The 23,507-nt window shown below is 47.9% G+C and overlaps 1 protein-coding gene and 1 long non-coding RNA gene across 4 annotated transcripts in view; one reads left to right on the top strand and one right to left on the bottom strand.

Moving 5' to 3' along the window:
* Window positions 1-17,361, bottom strand: part of LOC134944909 (uncharacterized) — a 139,410-nt gene extending 122,049 nt beyond the window's left edge. Inside the window, exons 1-2 of the long non-coding RNA XR_010181981.1 lie at window positions 17,242-17,361; window positions 7,336-7,416 (exon numbers count right to left, since the gene is read on the bottom strand). This is a non-coding gene — a long non-coding RNA (uncharacterized LOC134944909). The remainder of the gene's footprint in view (window positions 1-7,335; window positions 7,417-17,241) is intronic.
* Window positions 6,130-23,507, top strand: part of DNPEP (aspartyl aminopeptidase) — a 74,246-nt gene continuing 56,868 nt past the window's right edge. The window contains exons 1-2 of one of the 3 annotated variants that reach the window (XM_063933847.1): window positions 6,130-6,222; window positions 18,110-18,200. In XM_063933847.1, the coding sequence (XP_063789917.1) occupies window positions 6,145-6,222; window positions 18,110-18,200 (169 nt within the window). In that variant the 5' untranslated portion in view covers window positions 6,130-6,144. Of the gene's footprint in view, window positions 6,223-17,396; window positions 17,497-17,549; window positions 17,779-18,109; window positions 18,201-23,507 lie in introns of those variants that run through there. The other 2 variants (XM_063933849.1, XM_063933848.1) reach the window with 2 other exon arrangements.

Raw genomic sequence — 23,507 nt, 5'->3', positions numbered from 1 at the left:
AGAGGATGATTCTTTTTACCTCTGACATTGCAGCTCTGCTCTTCGTTCCGTTCTGGCGGTTTATGTAGGCCACCGTTGTTACATTGTCCGACTACACCTGAATGGCCCGATCTTGCAGAAGATGTGCCGCTTGGAGAAGACCATTGTACACGGCTCTTAGTTCCAGAATGTTGATTGGAAGAATGGATTCCAGACTTGACCACCTTCCTTGGAAGGTCTCCCCTTGGGTGACGGCGCCCCAACCTCTGAGACTTGCATCCGTGGTTAGAAGGATCCAGTTCTGAATCCCGAACCTGCGGCCCTCGAGAAGGTGAGGCAATTGTAGCCACCACAGAAGTGAAATCCTGGCTTTTGGCGACAGACGTATCCTCTGGTGCATGTGCAGATGAGATCCCGACCACATGTCCAGAAGATCCAGTTGGAAGGACCGTGCATGAAATCTTCCGTACTGAAGAGCCTCGTAGGAGGCAACCATCTTCCCCAGAAGGCGAATGCACTGATGAACCGATACCTGGGTAGGCTTCAAGACATCCCGGACCATAGCTTGGATCACCTACGCCCTTTTTACCTGTAGAAATACCCTCTGCACTTCCATGTCGAGGCTCATCCCCAGGAAAGACAATCTCCTTGTCAGCTCCAAATGTGACTTTGGAAGATTCAGGATCCATCCATGTTCCCTGAGCAGTCGAGTCGTGACAACAATGGACTGCAATAACCTTTCCCTGGAAGATGCCTTTATCAGCAGATCGTCCAGATAAGGAATTATCTGCCTGCGGAGGAGAATCATCATCTCTGCTATTACCTTGGTGAACACCCTCGGTGCTGTGGAGAGGCCGAATGGCAGTGCCCAGAAATTTATAGTGACAGTCCAACAGCGCAAATCTGAGATAAGCCTGGTGTGGCAGCCAAATCGGAATGTGGAGGTACGCATCCTTGATGTCCAAGGATACCAGAAACTCTCCCTCCTCCATCTCTGAGATCAACGCTCTCTGAGACTTCGTTTTGAACTTGAATTCCCTCAGATATGGGTTTAGCGACTTCAGGTTCAAAATTGGCCTGACCGAACCATCCGGTTTCGTTACCACAAACAGGTTTGAATAGTAACCCTGGTTTACCAGATGAGGTGGAACTGGAACAATTACATCTGACCTTTCCAATTTGTGAATGGCTTCCTGAAGGATAGCCCTTTCTGCCAGCAAAGCTGACAGGCCTGATTTAAAGAACCTGTGGGGTGGGAGCTCTTGAAACTCCAGTTTGTATCTCTGGGACACTATATCCTGTACCCAGGGATCCAGACCAGACGACACCCAGACGTGACTGAAATGTCTGAGCCTCGCTCCCACCTGCCCGTTCTCCAGGCAGGGAGGTCCACCGTCATGCTGAGGATTTTGAGGACACAGAGGCAGGTTTCTGGTCTTGGGAACCTGCCGGTGACGGTTTTTTGGATTTTGCTCGTCTACCTCTGAAGAAAGTGGTAGGAGTCTTGGACTTTTTAGCTTTTGCAGACCGAAAGGACTGCACAGAGGACGTAGATAAAGGCTGAGAGAAGAAAGGTTGACTTACCAGCGGTTGCCGTGGAGATCCACGCATCCAATGCTTCCCCAAATAGTGTCTGAACTGTGAAGGGTAGGTTCTCCACACTTCTCCTGGATTCCACGTGTGCCGACCACTGGCGTAGCCAGAGCCCCCTGCGTGCTGAGACAGCCATGGACGATGTCCTTGCAGTCAGATTACCCAGGTCCTACATGGCCTCCACCATGAAACCCGCAGAATCCTGTATGTTACGTAAAAACAATTCAATGTCACTTCTATCCATAGAATCTAAGTCCTCTAGTAATGTGCCTGACCACTTTACTATGGCTTTAGAAATCCATGCACAGGCAATAGTGGGTCTTAACGCCACTCTTGAAGCAGTGTATATGGATTTGAGCGTAGTTTCAATCTTGCGGTCTACTGGTTCCTTCAAAGCGGTACAGGGGCGGATCCAGAAGAAAATGAAAGGGGGGGGCACCATGATAGGGGAACGGTAATAGTTATATTTACATGCACCCAAGGCACGCGTGCTCCCAGATAAGGGGTGTGGTAACACAGGGGACGTGGCCTCACAGAATACGCCATCAGGTAATGATTGGCTGTAGGAGCGCATCCTGGTTTATTGCCAATGTTTCACCCTGATGAAAAGGCTGATTGGGCCTTGAAATGTTGGTCACCTGTTCCATTAGGTATGGGAGCCTGGAAGGCACCCCAGCACAATATAGTTATTAAAGTTTTTAGTTGGTGGTGGCAGGTGCAGCATACCTTGTTTTGGGCATTGCACTGAGACTCAGACTGCAGGACACGAACTGCCCATCTATGATTAGCAGAAGGATCCAGGTGGCTCTCCAACAAGCAGCATAAGACATCTGCAGGTCAGCCCTGTCACAATCACACGGGTCGCCTTCTCAAAGCTGAGGTGGAGTTTGACTGCACCTAGCATGGTGGTAAAGGAAGTGGAGGAGGAAGCGCTGGGATTGTTGTGCGGTGCAGAGGGCTAATGAAGCCTTCTGCGCCGTCATAAGTAACAGTCTTACTGGGATCAGTCTGAAATCCCGCTGGACGGGATCCCGGCGGTCGGAATACCAACACCGGAATCCCGACCAGCACAATCCCGACAGGGGGGCAAACGCAACGCAGCCCCTTGCGGGCTCGCTGCGCTCGTCACGCTGCAGGCACGGTGCCTTGCTACGCTCGGCACACTAATTTAATCTCCCTCTATGGGTGTCGTGGACACCCACGGAGGGAGAATATGTTGGGATTGTGCCGGTCGGGATTCCGGTGTCGGTATTCCGACCGCCGGGATTTCGTCCGGCGGGATCTTGACCGCATCCCGTCTTACTCGATGCTGGCATTTGAACTCCGCACCTGGGCTGGTAGTGGGGGAGGTAGGTTGTGGTGTGAGCAGGGGGATTGGTTACCACACGGACTTGCTGTTAGAGCCGCAGTGGGTCCTAGTGCCTGCCGGCTCTTTTATCAAATCTGACGGAAATAGCAGTAGTGCTGCTGCTGTTCTCCTTTTGAAAAAAAAAAGAAGTAACAAATGACAGGGGGGGCACGGGCCCGAGTGCCCCCCCCCCCCCTGGATCCGCCTATGAAGCGGTAGACCCCGGGACAGGTAAAACCACCTTTTTAGACAGTCTAGATACAGAAGCGTCTACTATAGGCGGATTTTCCCAATTTTTCCTATCCTCCTCAGGGAAAGGAAAAGCCACAAGAACCCTCTTTGGAATCTGAAATTTTTTCTCTGGATTTTCCCAGTATTTTTTAAATAATGCGTTTAATTCCTTAGACGCAGGGAAGGTCAGGGAGGCCTTCTTATTGTCTGTAAAGTAAGCCTCCTCTACCTGTTCAGGTAGTTTGCCAGTAATGTGTAACACATCTCTAAAAGCCTCAATCATGAGTTGTACCCCTCTTGCCAGGGAAGCCTCACCTCCCGCATATCCGCATCACCCTCTGCTGTGTCAGAGGTGGTGTCCGTGTCAACCTGCATAATCTGAGCAAGCGCACGTTTCTTGGATACACCAGGGGATTTTGAGGTAGTGGGGACAGAACCAGACAAAACCTCCACAGATTGTTTTAAAATCTGTGATTCAGGGGTACTTTTACTAAGCAGTGATAAGAGTGGAGAAGTGAGCCAGTGGAGAAGGCAACCAATCAGCACTAAAGTAACATCTATAATTTGCATACTATAAAATGATACAGAGCTGCTGATTGGTTGATGGGGAAATTTCTCCACTGGCTCACTTCTCCACTCTTATCACTGCTTAGTAAATGTACCCCTCAGTCTCATAATGCGCAATTCTAGTAGAAATCTGGGATATCATTCCCTTAATTGAAGCAACCCACTGGGGCTCGACTTCGGAAGGCTGAGAAAAAATATTACATTCCTGTGTACATGGAATGGATTCCTCTGGAGAAGATACATATTCTGCCGCACAAGACACAGAGTCCCTGGACATGGTTATGTGAGAAATTTGCATACACAAACACACACAGGAAAATGTCAGACACAGTTTCCCCCATGTACCTTCAGAGAAACACAGACCTTGGAGCCAGCACACACAGCGCCTGAGTAGGCAGTTATAGAATAACTACCTGGCACTGACTGTGTACCTTTAATAGAACTACACAGTATTAGACAGTCTCCCCCCCTTCTACAACCCCCTTGGTACCGCACAGGATAGCAGGAGTCGTGGAGGATCAGCGCTCCCTGTCAGCGTCTCCGAGTGTGGATCTGCAGGGAGAAAATGGCGCTGGTGAGCTGCTGGGTCTGCTCTGAGGAGAAGCTTCACCCCCAAACATGGCGCGTCTTCCCACACTTTGGATGTTTATACTGGCCTGAGGTAATGGCGCTAGCAGCAGTACATATGTCTCTGATAGCCGGAGTGACCAGTTTTGTAGGGTATAGCGCTGGCCCAGGGCGCCCCTCACAGCGCCGCACCTGTGTACCGCTGAGCCTCCCTGTTACCGCCATACACACTGGCTCCCCACTTGTCGGGTCACCGGTGACACACTCACCACCCCAATCTTCTGGCTCTGTTAGGGGGTGGCAGCATGCTGCGGAAGTGAGCGGTCGCCTCGGGGGCTAACGATCATCACCCTCAGGAGCTCAGTGTCCTGTCAGCGGAGATAGTAGCCATTATCCTCTGAGGGTTGGACACTACTTCCCCCCTAAGTCCCACGAAGCAGGGAGGCTGTTGCCAGCAGCCTCCCTGTGCCTATTACTCTTAAAAAAGTAAATAAAACCAAAGAAGCTCTAGGAGCTCCCCTAGCTGTGACCGGCTCCTCCGGGCACATTTTCTAAACTGAGTCTGGTAGGAGGGGCATAGAGGGAGGAGCCAGCCCACACTATTAAAGTCTTAAAGTGCCCATGGCTCCTGGTGGACCCGTCTATACCCCATGGTACTAATATGGACCCCAGCATCCTCTAGGACGTAAGAGAAATCATGTTAATTGTTTCAAGCAATGGCATGATGAGGATTCAGTGCCAGGGTTGTTGAGTATGATAGTGGAAAAGTCCTTGGTTACCATAGAACCAACCTTGTCAGCAGAGCAAAAGTGGCAGGTGGAAGAGATGGTACGACGGAATAAGGATGTGTTCTCTTCCCTACCAGGGTGCAGAGCTTTGATTGAACATGATATTGTCACGCCTCCCGGGATAGTAGTAAAACAAAAGCCCTACTGGATCCCTGAGGCTAGGAGGTGTGCAGTTTGAAGGCAGTTGCATTGCAGTTAGAAGCCCTGTCCAAAAATGTACAAAGACTAAAGCATTTATTTAAATTAAATTGACTCTATTATCATCATCCTTGTTAAATAGGCTTGCCCAAAACCCATATCTTGAAATTACTTCTTATACAGACAGCTATAGATTAAATGACCCTTTAATCACTTTTTTTAATAATCCAAAAGGGCTTCATCATCAAATAGTACACAGCTAGCTGTTAGGCACCTATAGTAGATCACTTCTTCAGGCCATTTCCAACATTTTGGGTCTGCATTGTTCTTGAGGGATAACTTATATAATACTTTGGTAAGCTTTTTAATCACGTGTATTTTTTCATATCTATTGACTAACTCAGCGCAACATATATTATATTCCTCAGATTGTGTTCATATTTTCAGTAAAAAATCCCATTTCGTGTGTTACCTACATGTACTAATCCAGCAAACCCTGGAAGCGTGCAAATGATTAAATGATAGTATGATGGGATGGCTTGTACACATACAATAGATATGTGTTTGGTTATGTAGGGTATCCCTCTCGCTTTCCCTATACTGTACAGGATTTATCCAATTCATGAAGCTGCTGAGCTGTGACAAGTGGGTTTAGTGGCTCCTGTCCCTTTACACATACTTACATTGGGTGCCTCTCTGTATACATATGATTAGGTTAACAGTTTGTCCGGTATTGCTTGCCTCAGCTCGTTCTCGTTTGTCTCTGGCCGCACCTCACTAATCCTTGCTAGCCCCCCTTTCTCTCCGTGTATATCCCCCGCCTCTGTGTGGAGCACACATTTACACATGCATGCATGCACACACACACAGTGACACGCACATACCCAAGCACACACACTGCACAGCCTGTGAGAAAGTCAGCACAGAGTGGAGATGTCAGCTGCGGGGAACCTTAAGATGCTTCGCCTGGGCAAGAGAGCATGGGAGGAAGGGGGCTATACAGATCTACAGGTAAAGGTATCTCTCTAATTGACCTTCAACTTTAATTACAATAACATGTGCAGTCATCCCCTAATAACTTATAAACCACCAGAGGAAGATGTGTCCTTGTATTGTAAGGTGGAACTCAAAAATCCATACTTCAGCGTAGTCATTGACCGAGTTATTCTGTTTTGCTAGAGACAACATCACATCGAGCAGTAGTAGCTAAAGGATGGTTGCATCTAATTGTCTTATTTAAGTCTTTCAACAATAAGGTCTAATAATAATAGATTTTAATCACAGCATGGTAAGTTCTACTATCGGTTGTAGTTGTACTACTGGATTGTGACCACATCAATTACTGAATGTCACAGGGCTCACGGAATGTGTCAAATTTTAATTGCAATTACAGGATTGTGTAGTGGAGAATGAATAGGGATGGTTTATAACACAAAGATGACCGCTAGCGGTACTATTTGAGGCACGGCACAGGGATATGTGGATGGAAGTTCAGCTACTGTAGCTAGACGGAGGCTCAGTGTCCAAGCTGAACGCCACTCTCTGGCATATCTAGGTCAGCATGGAGCAGAGTAAGGAATTACTGTGCCAGGCGCGAGGTGTTATGTAAGTTGTGGCGCATTGGGCTGGAGGATGAGGATATTAAATTATGTATACCAACCATATACCAATGCTGGGAGAGGGCTGCCGCAGTGACATGTGATGGGTCAACCGAGGTAAGGCAGAAGATTCTAGAGCTCACTGCGGCAGAATTAGGGGTGGGGTATGTTTGATTGGCATGAAGAAGGGTGGGTAAGTGGGCACTAGGACGCAGCTTACACCGTTTCTTTCACTGTTCACTGCAGAAATTCACCAATGATGTTTTAAAAATAACAAAGGAAATACTCTGTATTAGGGGCAGATGTACTAAGCCTTGGAGAGTTATACAGTGGAGAGAGATAAACTACAAACAATCAGCTCATTAACTGTCATTTTTCAAACACAGCCATTATCATGGCAGTAAGGAAGCTGATTGGCTGATATTTTAGCTCTCTCCACTTTATCACTCTCCAAGGTTGAGTACATGATCTCCCCCTAAATCTGGTGGACGCAATGACAAACATGCAATGTAACAGGATTATTTACCTTAAAATATACTGAACAATACTGTACGTGTCTATGCCATTTACATGCATTTATTTCTGCCTGGTAAACACATGAAACCTGCTAAGAAAAGGAATAAAATGCAACAATGTTAATATGTCACATAAATGAATGGAAATACAGATAATAAGAAAACCCAGGTGTGCATATATAATTAACGGCAATGTATGATTTATGTCTTATTTCTAATTGTATTATAAATTATTGACCATATTCAATTGTTTGCTATAATAAACCAAATACAGGTTGAGTATCCCTTATCCAAAATGCTTGGGACCAGAGGTATTTTGGATATCAGATTTTTCCGTATTTTGGAATAATTGCATACCATAATGAGATATCATGGCGATGGGACCCAAGCCTAAGCACAGAATGCATTTATGTTTCGTATACACCTTATACACACAGCCTGAAGGTCATTTTAGCCAATATTTTTAATAACTTTGTGCAATAAACAAAGTGTGTCTACGTTCACACAATTCATTTATGTTTCATATACACCTTATACACACAGCCTGAAGGTCATTTAATACAATATTTTTAATAACTTTGTGTATTAAACAAAGTTTGTTTACATTGTGCCATCAGAAAACAAAGATTTCACTATCTCACTCAAAAAATTCCGTATTTCGGAATATTTGGATATGGGATACTCAACCTGTATTAGAATTTAATTTTGGTGAAAATTCTACATAACCAGTTACAGCGATAGAATGCTACATGCAGGTCAATCAGCGATATTCAATTAACCGCGGGGTTTAACTAATTGCTGGCTAAAATCCCCATAGCACGGGGAAAGGCTATTCAATTAAATAGCCATTTGCCCATGGCCAAAATCGGGGATTACCACATGGAAACCCACTGATTCTGCATGAACTGAGGAATCAATGGGTTTTCCCCACGCGCGAACCCCCAATTTTACCATTTTCACATAGACTTTGCCTTGCAGCTCATGAAGCTGCGGGGTTCAGTACAACATTGGGGGTTCACATAAGGTGTAATCCCCTCTCATTGAATAGATCCAGCATGGCATTGAGCCACAGGGTAAACCCCACGGCTAATTGAATAGCCCCTGATGAATAGCCCCATTACCATGGAATTTATAAACATATGATTCTGCATACAATATAATTGACATGATTCCTTAAAATCGAACACAGGCGGCTTACACAAACGCATGTTGTTTTGTATTTTTTAGGAAGTTCATATTTGAAAATCGGCTTGGACCTGTTTAGTTCAAATCAAGCTAATAAACTTATAAAGGCCTAGATCTATATGCAGATTTGTATCTCTTTCTTGCAAAACTTCATATGTCTTTCTAATATTACACATCAAAGTTTATACTAGTAAAGTCAGTATTTGCCAAATCCAGTCCTCAGGTACTTCTAACAGTGCATGTTTTACAGATCTCCCCAGTAACACAAGTGAGTTTAGCACCACCTGAAGTGGCGCATACAGGTGGGGGGATTATGAGCACCTAAGAACCCCCCCTCTGACCATAATTGGAACCCCTGCACCCTCCGCAATTTGCGGGAGTCATTTTGGTTCTGCCCATCCCATTTACCAAAGTAAAAACAATTTACTTGGCCCCACCCCCATGGAGACCTGCTGCCTCCAAAGGTAAGAGTATGACAAAGCCCGGCTCCAAATCTCATTGGCTGTGCTGGAAATGGGAAACCGCCCATGTTCGGTACATACGCTAAAAGATAGCCCACCTCACCCATACCTTACTGGAGTATTCAGTTTTCATATTTCCTGCACAGTTTTTGAAACAAAAGGGTGTACTGCGACTTTGACAAGGTGCACCTTGACAAAGGGGCTACGGGCCATGAAATGTTGACATTTTTATGTGACACCTTGGGTGGTATTCAATTGTCTGAAAAGTCAGTTGGGTGTCTGTTTTTTCCTATCTAATAGAAAGTAAAAACAGACACCCAACCGACTTTCTCTATCGTCCTAGTGGATGCTGGGGTTCCTGAAAGGACCATGGGGAATAGCGGCTCCGCAGGAGACAGGGCACAAAAAGTAAAGCTTTTCCGATCAGGTGGTGTGCACTGGCTCCTCCCCCTATGACCCTCCTCCAGACTCCAGTTAGATTTTTGTGCCCGGCCGAGAAGGGTGCAATCTAGGTGGCTCTCCTAAAGAGCTGCTTAGAGAAAGTTTAGCTAGGTTTTTTATGTTACAGTGATTCCTGCTGGCAACAGGATCACTGCAGCGAGGGACTGAGGGGAGAAGGAGTCAACTCACCTGCGTGCAGGATGGATTGGCTTCTTGGCTACTGGACATCAAGCTCCAGAGGGACGATCACAGGTACAGCCTGGATGGTCACCGGAGCCGCGCCGCCGGCCCCCTTGCAGATGCTGAAGACAGAAGAGGTCCAGAATCGGCGGCTGAAGACTCCTGCAGTCTTCTAAAGGTAGCGCACAGCACTGCAGCTGTGCGCCATTTTCCTCTCAGCACACTTCACACGGCAGTCACTGAGGGTGCAGGGCGCTGGGAGGGGGGCGCCCTGGGAGGCAAAATGAGTACCTATAAAGGCTAAAAATACCTCACATATAGCCCTAGAGGCTATATGGAGATATTTAACCCCTGCCTGATTTCTCAAAATAGCGGGAGACGAGCCCGCCGGAAAAGGGGCGGGGCCTATCTCCTCAGCACACGGCGCCATTTCCTCTCACAGCTCCGCTGGTCAGGACGGCTCCCAGGTCTCTCCCCTGCACTGCACTACAGAAACAGGGTAAAACAGAGAGGGGGGGCAAATTTATGGCGATATTTTTATATAACAAAGCAGCTATAGGGGAGCACTTATTATAAGGCTATCCCTGATATATATATAGCGCTTTTGGTGTGTGCTGGCAAACTCTCCCTCTGTCTCCCCAAAGGGCTAGTGGGTCCTGTCTTCATTAGGAGCATTCCCTGTGTGTCTGCTGTGTGTCGGTACGTGTGTGTCGACATGTATGAGGACGATATTGGTGTGGAGGCGGAGCAATTGCCAAATATGGGGATGTCACCTCCTAGGGGGTCGACACCAGAATGGATGCCTTTATTTATGGAACTACGGGATAGTGTCAACACGCTAAAGCAGTCGTTTGACGACATGAGACGGCCGGACAATCAATTAGTGCCTGTCCAGGCGACTCAAACACCGTCAGGGGCTGTGAAACGCCCTTTGCCTCAGTCGGTCGACACAGACCCAGACACAGGCGATGACTCCAGTGGTGACGGTGACGAATCAACCGTATTTTCCAGTAGGGCCACACGTTATATGATTTTGGCAATGAAGGAGGCGTTACATTTAGCTGATACTACAGGTACCACTAAACAGGGTATTATGTGGGGTATGAAAAAAACTACCTATAGTTTTTCCTGAATCAGAAGAACTAAATGACGTGTGTAATGAAGCGTGGGTTGCCCCTGATAAAAAGCTGATAATTTCAAAGAAATTATTGGCATTATACCCTTTCCCGCCAGAGGTTAGGGAGCGCTGGGAAACACCTCCTAGGGTGGACAAGGCGCTAACACGCTTATCTAAACAAGTGGCGTTACCCTCTCCTGAGACGGCCGCACTTAAAGATCCATCAGATAGGAGGATGGAAAATATCCAAAAAAGTATATACACACATGCAGGTGTTATACTACGACCAGCTGTAGCAACTGCCTGGATGGGCAGTGCGGGGGTAGTTTGGTCAGAATCCCTGATTGAAAATATTGATACCCTGGACAGGGACAATATTTTACTGTCGTTAGAACAAATAAAGGATGCATTTCTTTATATGCGTGATGCACAGAGGGATATATGCACACTGGCATCACGGGTAAGTGCTATGTCCATTTCGGCCAGAAGAGCTTTATGGACGCGACAGTGGACAGGCGATGCGGATTCAAAACGGCATATGGAAGTTTTGCCGTATAAGGGGGAGGAGTTATTTGGAGTCGGTCTATCAGATTTGGTGGCCACGGCTACAGCCGGGAAATCCACCTTTCTACCTCAAGTCACTCCCCAACAGAAAAAGGCACCGACTTTTCAACCGCAGCCCTTTCGTTTCTTTAAAAATAAGAGAGCAAAGGGCTATTCATATTTGCCACGAGGCAAAGGTCGAGGGAAGAGACAGCAACACGCAGCTCCTTCCCAGGATCAGAAGCCCTCCCCGGCTTCTACAAAAGCCTCAGCATGACGCTGGGGCTTCTCAAGCGGACTCGGGGACGGTGGGCGGTCGTCTCAAAAATTACAGCGCGCAGTGGGCTCACTCGCAAGTAGATCCCTGGATCCTGCAGATAATATCTCAGGGATACAGGTTGGAATTAGAGACAGATCCACCTCGCCGTTTCCTGAGGTCTGCTTTACCAACGTCCCCCTCCGAAAGGGAGACGGTGTTGGAAGCCATTCACAAGCTGTACTCTCAGCAGGTGATAGTCAAGGTACCTCTTCTGCAACAAGGGAAGGGGTATTATTCCACTCTTTTTGTGGTACCGAAGCCGGATGGCTCGGTAAGGCCTATTCTAAATCTGAAGTCCTTGAACCTGTACATAAAGAAGTTCAAGTTCAAAATGGAGTCACTCAGAGCAGTGATAGCGAACCTGGAAGAGGGGGACTTTATGGTATCCTTGGACATCAAGGATGCGTATCTCCACGTTCCAATTTACCCCTCACACCAGGGGTACCTCAGGTTCGTTGTACAAAACTGTCACTATCAGTTTCAGACGCTGCCGTTCGGATTGTCCACGGCACCTCGGATCTTTACAAAGGTAATGGCCGAGATGATGATTCTTCTTCGAAGAAAAGGCGTATTAATTATCCCATACTTGGACGATCTCCTAATAAGGGCGAGGTCCAGAGAACAGCTAGAGATGGGATTAGCACTGTCTCAAGAAGTGCTAAAACAGCACGGGTGGATTCTGAATATTCCAAAATCCCAGTTAATGCCGACAACTCGTCTGCTGTTCCTAGGGATGATTCTGGACACGGTTCAGAAAAAGGTTTTTCTCCCGGAGGAAAAAGCCAAGGAGTTATCCGAGCTTGTCAGGAACCTCCTAAAACCAGGAAAGGTGTCTGTACATCAATGCACAAGAGTCCTGGGAAAAATGGTGGCTTCTTACGAAGCGATTCCATTCGGCAGATTCCACGCAAGAATTTTCCAAAGGGATCTGTTGGACAAATGGTCAGGGTCGCATCTTCAGATGCACCTACGGATAACCCTGTCTCCAAGGACAAGGGTGTCTCTTCTGTGGTGGTTGCAGTGTGCTCATCTATTGGAGGGCCGCAGATTCGGCATACAGGATTGGATCCTGGTGACCACGGACGCCAGCCTGAGAGGCTGGGGAGCAGTCACACAAGGAAGAAACTTCCAGGGAGTATGGACGAGCCTGGAAACGTCTCTTCACATAAACATTCTGGAACTAAGAGCAATATACAATGCTCTAAACCAGGCAGAACCTCTGCTTCAGGGAAAACCGGTATTGATCCAGTCGGACAACATCACGGCAGTCGCCCATGTGAACAGACAGGGCGGCACAAGAAGCAGGAGGGCAATGGCAGAAGCTGCAAGGATTCTTCGCTGGGCAGAGAATCATGTGATAGCACTGTCAGCAGTGTTCATCCCGGGAGTGGACAACTGGGAAGCAGACTTCCTCAGCAGACACGATCTTCACCCGGGAGAGTGGGGACTTCATCCAGAAGTCTTCCACATGCTGGTAACCCGTTGGGAAAGACCAATGGTGGACATGATGGCGTCTCGCCTCAACAAAAAACTGGACAGGTATTGCGCCAGGTCAAGAGATCCGCAGGCAATAGCTGTGGACGCGCTGGTAACGCCTTGGGTGTACCAGTCGGTGTATGTGTTTCCTCCTCTGCCTCTCATACCAAAAGTATTGAGAATTATACGGCAAAGAGGCGTAAGAACGATACTAGTGGTTCCGGATTGGCCAAGGAGGACTTGGTACCCGGAACTTCAAGAGATGATCACGGAAGATCCGTGGCCTCTACCTCTAAGGAGGGACTTGCTTCAGCAGGGTCCCTGTCTGTTTCAAGACTTACCGCGGCTGCGTTTGACGGCATGGCGGTTGAACGCCGGATCCTAAAGGAAAGAGGCATGCCGGAAGAAGTCATTCCTACTTTGATTAAAGCAAGGAAGGAAGTAACCGTGCAACATTATCACCGAATTTGGCGAAAATATGTTGCGTGGTGCGAAGATCGGAGTGCTCCGACGGAGGAATTTCAACTGGGTCGATTCCTACATTTCCTGCAATCAGGATTGTCAATGGGTCTCAAATTGGGATCTATTAAGGTTCAAATTTCGGCCCTGTCGATTTTCTTTCAAAAAGAATTGGCTTCAGTCCCTGAAGTCCAGACCTTTGTTAAGGGAGTGCTGCATATACAGCCTCCTGTGGTGCCTCCAGTGGCACCGTGGGATCTAAATGTGGTTTTGGACTTCCTAAAATCTCATTGGTTTGAACCACTAAAAAAGGTGGATTTGAAATATCTCACATGGAAAGTGACCATGCTTCTAGCCCTGGCTTCTGCCAGGAGAGTGTCAGAATTGGCAGCTTTATCTTACAAAAGCCCATATCTGATTTTCCATTCGGACAGGGCAGAACTGCGGACTCGTCCGCATTTTCTCCCTAAGGTGGTGTCAGCATTTCATCTGAACCAGCCTATTGTAGTGCCTGCGGCTACAAGTGACTTGGAGGACTCCAAGTTACTGGACGTTGTCAGAGCATTAAAAATATATATTGCAAGGACAGCTGGAGTCAGAAAATCTGACTCGTTGTTTATATTGTATGCACCCAACAAGATGGGTGCTCCTGCGTCTAAACAGACGATTGCTCGTTGGATCTGTAGCACAATCCAACTTGCACATTCTGTGGCAGGCTTGTCACAGCCTAAATCTGTAAAGGCCCACTCCACAAGGAAGGTGGGCTCATCTTGGGCGGCTGCCCGAGGGGTCTCGGCATTACAACTTTGCCGAGCAGCTACGTGGTCAGGGGAGAACACGTTTGTAAAATTTTACAAATTTGATACTCTGGCTAAGGAGGACCTGGAGTTCTCTCATTCGGTGCTGCAGAGTCATCCGCACTCTCCCGCCCGTTTGGGAGCTTTGGTATAATCCCCATGGTCCTTTCAGGAACCCCAGCATCCACTAGGACGATAGAGAAAATAAGATTTTACTTACCGATAAATCTATTTCTCGGAGTCCGTAGTGGATGCTGGGCGCCCATCCCAAGTGCGGATTATCTGCATAAGTTGTACATAGTTATTGTTAACTAATTCGGGTTATTGTTGAAGGAAGCCATCTTTCAGAGGCTCCGCTGTTATCATACTGTTAACTGGGTTTAGATCACAAGTTGTACGGTGTGATTGGTGTGGCTGGTATGAGTCTTACCCGGGATTCAAAATCCTCCCTTATTGTGTACGCTCGTCCGGGCACAGTACCTAACTGGAGTCTGGAGGAGGGTCATAGGGGGAGGAGCCAGTGCACACCACCTGATCGGAAAAGCTTTACTTTTTGTGCCCTGTCTCCTGCGGAGCCGCTATTCCCCATGGTCCTTTCAGGAACCCCAGCATCCACTACGGACTCCGAGAAATAGATTTATCGGTAAGTAAAATCTTATTTTCCAAACAATTGAATTAGATTTCACTTTCTATACAAATCCTAGAGTGCCGCTGTTTTTTGTTTTCTCTCTCTCTCTCTCTCTCTCTCATATATATATATATATATATATATATTGAAACATACACACATGTGCACAAGGGAACGGGCATTCTATTCAGGGACGTGCAGCCAGGGGAGGCAGTGCCTCCCCGTCATAATAATAAAAATAATATAAAGAAGATATTTATAACATAGATTCTGTGATAATTATCTTCTTTTATTATTTTCATCCCCCCCCCATGAAAATCCCTGCATGTTGGGCAGGGGGCAGCGGGAGAGGTGCCTCCCTCTGCCAATACTAGAATTCGGGTAGCGGGTGGAGGGCAGGGGGCAGGGCACTCCCCTGTCAGTCTCCCATTGGAGCAGCGGCGCAACGCGGCGGGCATCGTGGCGGCGGGACCCAGCGGAGAAAGTGTGGCTGCCGGCAGACCTGCATCTGAAAGGATCCAGGTTCTGCCAGCCATTCTTCAGAGTTCGTCAGCGGAGAGCAGCTTCCCATTTTCAAAAATGGCACCTCAGCGTAAGTTTTTAAATTCAAGATGGCCGCCGCGAGCCAATCACGGCTTACCGCGTCATCACCCCGCCCCCTCAACTGGCTTATATAAGCCGGCGGCGAGGTAGCGGCCGTCAGTCCGGCGGCGGGGAGGGAGAAGGCAAGAGCTCCCGATGATAGAAGATGCCGGAAGCCCTGTGGCGGTGGCGGCCATGCAAAAGAGATTAAAGGTCGCCTCCCCATAGGTGAAGACGCCGGAAGCCCTGGGGATGCGGCGGCCATGCAAAAGAGCTTAAAGGCCACCGCCCCCAGGTGAAGGTGCAGCTAAATAAACTATTTCAACATTATGTGTCTGTGTTTTTATTTTAATATTTTCTTTACATGCGGACTGCAGGTACCAGCGGGCCCCTAATGTCCAGGCATGCTGGCACTTATGGTTCTCCAAGTGCCAGCATGCTGGGGCAGGCTTGCTGGGACATGTAGGCCACCTGTAAAGAACCTTGGGGCAGATGTATTAACCTGGAGAAGGCATACGGAAGTGATAACCCAGTGATATGTGCAAGGTGATAAAGGCACCAGCCAATCAGCTCCAATGTGTAAATTAACAGTTAGGATCTGATTGGCTGGTGCCTTTATCATCTGCCCCAATATTAGTATGCCATGAACCCCGCACACACTGCCACCAGGGATGCGGGCATAGCACTGGGCTGGTTGTTGCTCAGGAGGGGAAACCCCATTTAAATTTTCGGGTCCCCGCTTTCTGAGGAATGCCAACCCTGGGCTGACTAGTTTGGGGGGGGTGCATACCCTCCAACTGTACCTTTTTGGCCGGTACAGTACCATTTTTTTATGGTCTGTACCGGCCAAAAAGGGCTTTGTACCAATTTTTTGCTCACTAAATCTCCATAGAAAGTATAGAAAATGGGGCATGACCACGCCCCTTTTACCCATGGCCACGCACCTTTCCTAATTTGTACCGGTTTTCGAGTGTTCAATGTTGGAGGGTATGGGGGTGTTTAATGCTATGGCAGTGGGACCCCACACTGAAGGGGACATTTACTAAGCAGTGATAAGAGCGGAGAAGTGAGCCAGTGGAGACGTTGCCCATAGCAACCAATCAGCACTGAAGTAACATCTATAATTTGAATACTATAAAATTATACAGAGCTGCTGATTGGTTGATGGGGCAACTTCTCCACTGGCTCACTTCTCCGCTCTTATCACTGCTCAGTAAATGTCCCCCTAAGTGTCTCCCCTGCTATGGCATTATCCCAGCTGGCTGGTTCAGCCTAGTGCTGGTTTTGCTTAAGTAGGGGGAACACTATGTGTTTTTTTTTTGGGGGGGGGGGGGGGGGGGGTTTTTTTTTTTGGGGGGGGGTTGTATGGGGGCAGGGTGGTTTGCACGTCACTAAGTGCCTCCCCAGTCACTGCCCTCACCTCACATCACTGCTATCTATACGCATCTAGAACCCCCCACCTTGTAATACCTGCGTTAGCCCGTGACCGTTAGATATTTTAAAATGTGTTAACCAGTCGTGACTACATCTGGGCATCAACAAGGAGATCTGGAAAACGTGCACTCTACGTTAGGGGTCCATGGAGACTGGTGATGGGAAACACTGAACAAATATAATTTGCAGGATTGGAATTATACATGTATTAGCATCCATTGTGTATAATACATGCTATTAGTGTCTAATTTGTCTCAAGCCAGGTAGGAGTAATTTATTATATTTCTGACAGTACCTGAGCTCCACCTGATTGTGTCAGACTACTTTTCCTTTCAGTTTTGCAGTATGCAATGTGTCCTCCAGTCCCCCAGATGTCGCTCACACAGAGATTTCTCAGCTGTTAGTGCTGGATGGGGATGGAGGAATATTCTTCCGTATAGGAAGTGTGTGCTGTGCTGTGCATAGAGACGCTGCAGCTCATAAAGCCTGTCAGTCTTATATAAGTCAGTGTGAGCAGCAGCTGCACAGCTCCCTCCCTTGCACTATGCAGGTGAGTTGTGCTTACCTGTGATTGGGGAGGTGTGACAGAGTCTCAGTGACAATGCTTATGCCTGACTGAGACTGTTTTACTGACATGCTTTCCGTACACAGCAGTGATGCCACGGAGATCTTATATGAAATGCACACATGCACTGCCAATAGTTGTCACTGCAATTGTTCCTAATGCATATATGCAGAGTATCCAGATACAAAACCATTATAGAATAATGCATCACTTTTACTCCAGTGATACACCTCCACTTCTACATTTGTCTAATTCTGCATGATCCAGGTACGCAGAATAATCCATGCACTGATTATACCTCAGCCTCGTACTGAGATAACTATTATACTAGTACTGTATGGTGCTGTGGTAATATACAGTGAGTTGCTGGTTATATACAGTGAGTGGGCACAAACTGAAAGGAACTCGGTGTAGGTCTGGGGCAATCTGCTAGTTTATGTAAAATCCACCCAGCCATGACATGTAATGCAGTCTCCATCCTGCTATCATGTACTAGTTGCTTGTTGTGAGTTATTATGCAGAACTTATGCCAGCTCCCAGAACAGAAGCTGAGGGTGTGGTGTATGTACAGTATAATACAGTATAATTTCTCTTGCAGGTTGCTGCCATGAAGGGAACACGAGAAACAGCTCAGGCAGCTGCCAGGGAGTTTCTGAAGTTCCTGAATCGTGGCGTCTCTCCGTACCATGGTAATATCTGCATCGCTTTTATGTAAACACAAATCCTTGTTCACCACAACAGCTGCTGTAATTATTGTGCTCTGAACAATTGAGTAATAAGTCTGTTGGGTGCAACAGACGTTCTAAGCTTTTTACTGAATAAGCACATTGATTAACAGTCCCAATGAATGTGCATGGATACTTGGTGACATTGGATTCAGGCAGGTGTGTAATCTATCTATGTATTATGAAGCAAACTGAGCATAGGGTTAATATGAATCCTCTCCCATTAGATGTTTTCTGCGTTTAGACTGTTCTTTGGCCTCATTCACGTGTATAATGAACTTTGTACCATATTAATTGCCTAACTAAGTGATAAGGAGGAACTTGGTTGCTTGACCTGCATTCATTTCTGTTAGTCAGTTGGAATTCACAAAATAAATGATTGGATTAGCAGCTTTCTAACTGCTTATGTCAAGTTTCCCAAACACTGTCAAAGCACCCTAAGGCTGGGTACGCATCCGAATGATGTCTATTCCAGCCAAAGGCACAACTGATGGTACGGTATATCACACCGCCATGTGCGATGTGCTGGATGATGGCACGATATATTGTTTCCCACCACATGCCTTCCCACTGGGAACACCTGTGGGAGTGAGCGATTAGCCATACACAATATGTGATCTGTGCAATATATCACTCTGATCCACGTCGGAATGACATACAGTATCACCTAATGTGTAACCAGGGTAACAGTCCAGGTTTTAAGGATATCCATTCTTGTGCAGAAATGGTATAATCAAATGAACAAAGGTACTAATTAAGTCACCTGGGGCGGGATGCAGCAAGCGCCGCATTTTGCTTGTGATGCATCCCGCCACTCTCCGCATGCATATCGGCGCTTACTAAGTCACAAAGAACAGCTCTTCCGGTTAGAGCTATCCTTTGCGATGATGGGACTTCCAGGTTTAGGACCCGGAGTCCTATCTGCGCATTCATTGAGTGACGCGTGCACTGCCGCAGGTTCTGGGAAGGATCCAGTTGGATCCCTCCCAGTGAGGAGGTGTGATAGAAACCCCGTAGGTTTTTATTGGACAACACCATCTGAAGATGGCATTTTCCAATGTATCTAAGACCCGGAATCTATCTCATTCTGGGGCTTGGTGCATATGCAGTATGCAGCCGAACCTTCAGAAACTGCATTTTCGGAGGTTTGACTGCAGTTTCACACTTGTAGCATCCCGCCCCTGGGCTTAAACATGGATATCCTTAAAACCTGGACTGTTAGGGTGCCATGAGGACCACGTTTGGGGACCACTGATATAATATAAGGAATAGAAGTGTAATTATGAGTATAAAATCAATGGAAGGAAACTTGCTTCTAAAGAATAGACCTTGTGCGCCAAACGTAAAGATGTCATTCCAAATCACTTTGCAATAAATGTTCTCAACTTCTCTCTTTTAAAAAGAGGATTACTGTGAAGTACCTTGTATTTGGCATACATGCAGTTATTGATCATGACGCCCTTCTTAATATGTGTTGTGGTGAAAACTGATATTTCTCTAACGTCCTAGTGGATGCTGGGGACTCCGTAAGGACCATGTGGAATAGACGGGCTCCGCAGGAGACAGGGCACTTTAAGAAAGAATTAGGATACTGGTGTGCACTGGCTCCTCCCTCTATGTCCCTCCTCCAGACCTCAGTTTGAATCTGTGCCCGGACGAGCTGGGTGCACCTTAGTGAGCTCCACTGAGCTTGCTAGGAAAGAAAGTATTTTGTTAGGATTTTTTATTTTCAGAGAGATCTGCTGGCAACAGACTCTCTGCTACGTGGGACTGAGGGGAGAGAAGCAGCCCTACTCACTAGAAGATAGGTCCTGCTTCTTAGGCTACTGGACACCATTAGCTCCAGAGGGATCGTACACAGGAACGCACCCTTGGTCGTCCGATCCCGGAGCCGCGCCGCCGTCCCCCTCGCAGAGCCAGAAGACAGAAGCCGGCGTCAGAAGCAAGAAGACTTCGAAATCGGCGGCAGAAGACTCCAGTCTTCATATGAGGTAGCGCACAGCACTGCAGCTGTGCGCCATTGCTCCCACACTAAACCCACACACTCCGGTCACTGTAGGGTGCAGGGCGCAGGGGGGGGGGGGCGCCCTGGGCAGCAATTAGGTACCTCTTGGCAAAAGCAGCATATATACAGTTGGGCACTGTATATATGCATGAGCCCCCGCCATTATTTTTACACAAAACGCGGGACAGAAGCCAGCCGCTGAAGGGGCGGGGCTCTTCCTCAGCACTCACCAGCGCCATTTTCTCTCCACAGCTCCGCTGAGAGGAAGCTCCCCAGGCTCTCCCCTGCAGAATCACGGTAGAAAGAGGGTAAAAAGAGAGGGGGGGCACATAAATTTGGCGCAAAAACAGTATATACAGCAGCTACTGGGTTAACACTAAGTTACTGTGTGACTCCTGGGTAATATAGCGCTGGAGTGTGTGCTGGCATACTCTCTCTCTGTCTCTCCAAAAGGCCTTGTGGGGGAACTGTCTTCAAATAGAGCATACCCTGTGTGTGTGGTGTGTCGGTACGCTTGTGTCGGCATGTTTGACGAGGAAGGCTATGTGGAAACAGAGCGGGTACAAATGAATGTGGGGTCGGCGCCGACACCCGATTGGATGGATATGTGGAAGGTTTTAAATGATAATGTTAATTCCTTGCATAAAAGGTTGGATAAAGCTGAAGCCTTGGGACAGTCAGGGTCTCAACCCATGCCTGATCCTACAGTGCAGCGGCCGTCGGGGTCTCAGAAGCGCCCACTATCCCAAGTTGTTGACACAGATATCGACACGGATTCCGACTCCAGTGTCGATGGCGATGATGCAAAGTTGCAGCCTAAAATGTCTAAAGCCATCCGCTACATGATTATAGCAATGAAAGATGTGTTACACATCACAGAGGAAACCCCAGTCCCTGACAAGAGGGTTTATATGTATGGGGAAAAAAGGCAAGAGGTTACCTTTCCCCCTTCACATGAGTTAAATGAGTTATGTGAAAAGGCTTGGTAATCTCCAGATAGAAAACTGCAGATTTCCAAACGGATGCTTATGGCGTATCCTTTCCCGCCAACGGACAGGTTACGCTGGGAATCCTCCCCTAGGGTAGACAAAGCTTTAACACGCTTATCCAAGAGGGTAGCCCTGCCGTCACAGGATACGCCCACCCTAAAAGATGCTGCGGATAGAAAGCAGGAGGGTATCCTGAAGTCCATTTATACACATTCAGGTACCCTACTAAGGCCGGCGATTGCGTCGGCCTGGATGTGTAGTGCTGTAGCAGCATGGACAGATACCTTATCTGAGGAACTTGATACCTTGGACAAGGATACTATAGTACTGACCCTGGGGCATATAAAAGACGCTGTCCTATATAAGAGATGCCCAAAGAGACATTAGCCTACTGGGCTCTAGAATAAATGCAATGTCGATTTCCGCCAGAAGGGTCCTGTGGACTCGGCAATGGACAGGCGATGCCGACTCAAAAAGGCACATGAAGGTTTTACCTTACAGGGGTGAGGAGTTGTTTGGGGACGGTCTCTCGGACCTGGTCTCCACAGCTACGGCTGGAAAATCAATTTTTTTGCCATATATTCCCTCACAACCTAAGAAAGCACCGTATTATCAAATGCAGTCCTTTCGATCACATAGAGGCAAGAAAGTCCGAGGTGCGTCCTTTCTTGCCAGAGGCAGGGGTAGAGGAAAGAAGCTGCACAATACAGCTAGTTCCCAGGAACAGAAGTCCTCCCCGGCTTCCTCTAAATCCGCCGCATGACGCTGGGGCTCCACAGGCGGAGCCAGGCCCGGTGGGGGGCGCGTCTCCGAAATTTCAGCCACAAGTGGGTTCACTCACAGGTGGATCCCTGGGCTATAGAGATTGTGTCTCAGGGTTACAAGCTGGAATTCGAAGTGATGCCCCCTCACCGTTACCTCAAATCGGCCCTGCCAGCTTCCCCCATAGAGAGGGAAATTGTGTTAGCAGCAATTCACAAATTGTATCTCTAGCAGGTGGTGGTAAAGGTTCCCCTCCTTCAACAGGGAAGGGGTTACTATTCAACAATGTTTGTGGTACCGAAACCGGACGGTTCGGTCAGACCCATATTGAATTTAAAATCCCTGAACATATACCTGAAAAGGTTCAAGTTCAAGATGGAATCACTCAGAGCGGTTATCGCAAGTCTGGAGGAAGGGGATTTTATGGTGTCTCTGGACATAAAGGATGCTTACCTTCATGTCCCCATTTATCCACCTCATCAGGAGTACCTCAGATTTGTGGTACAGGATTGTCATTACCAATTCCAGACGTTGCCGTTTGGTCTGTCCACGACACCGAGAATATTTACCAAGGTAATGGCAGAAATGATGGTGCTCCTGCGAAAGCAGGGAGTCACAATTATCCCATACTTGGACGATCTCCTCATAAAGGCAAGGTCCAGAGAGCAGTTGCTGGTCAGCGTAGCACGCTCTCGGGAAGTGTTACAACAGCACGGCTGGATTCTGAATATTCCAAAGTCGCAGCTGATTCCTACGACGCGTCTGCCCTTCCTGGGCATGATTCTGGACACAGACCAGAAGAAGGTTTTTCTCCCGACGGAGAAGGCTCAGGAACTCATGACACTGGCCAGAGACCTCTTAAAACCAAAACAGGTGTCGGTGCATCACTGCACGCGAGTCCTGGGAAAGATGGTGGCGTCATACGAGGCCATTCCCTTCGGCAGGTTCCATGCGAGGACCTTTCAATGGGATCTGTTGGACAAGGGGTCCGGATCGCATCTACAGATGCATCGGCTGATCACCCTATCCCCCAGGGCCAGGGTGTCTCTTCTGTGGTGGCTGCAGAGTGCTCACCTTCTCGAGGGCCGCAGATTCGGCATTCAGGACTGGGTCCTGGTGACCACGGATGCAAGCCTCCGAGGGTGGGGGGCAGTCACACAGGGAAGAAATTTCCAGGGTCTGTGGTCAAGTCAGGAGACTTGCCTTCACATCAATATCCTGGAACTAAGGGCCATATACAACGCCCTAAGTCAAGCGGAGACCCTGCTTCGCAACCAATCGGTGCTGATTCAATCAGACAACATCACCGCAGTGGCTCATGTAAACCGCCAAGGCGGCACAAGGAGCAGGATGGCGGAGGCCACCAGAATTCTTCGATGGGCGGAGAATCACGTACGAGCACTATCAGCAGTGTTCATTCCGGGAGTGGACAACTGGGAAGCAGACTTCCTCAGCAGACACGACCTCCACCCGGGAGAGTGGGGACTTCATCAAGAAGTCTTCACGCAGATTGCA

This window comes from Pseudophryne corroboree, chromosome 7 (assembly GCF_028390025.1).
Source record: "Pseudophryne corroboree isolate aPseCor3 chromosome 7, aPseCor3.hap2, whole genome shotgun sequence".
Lineage (NCBI taxonomy): Eukaryota > Metazoa > Chordata > Amphibia > Anura > Myobatrachidae > Pseudophryne > Pseudophryne corroboree.
This window is presented reverse-complemented; position numbering and strand designations above follow the sequence as displayed.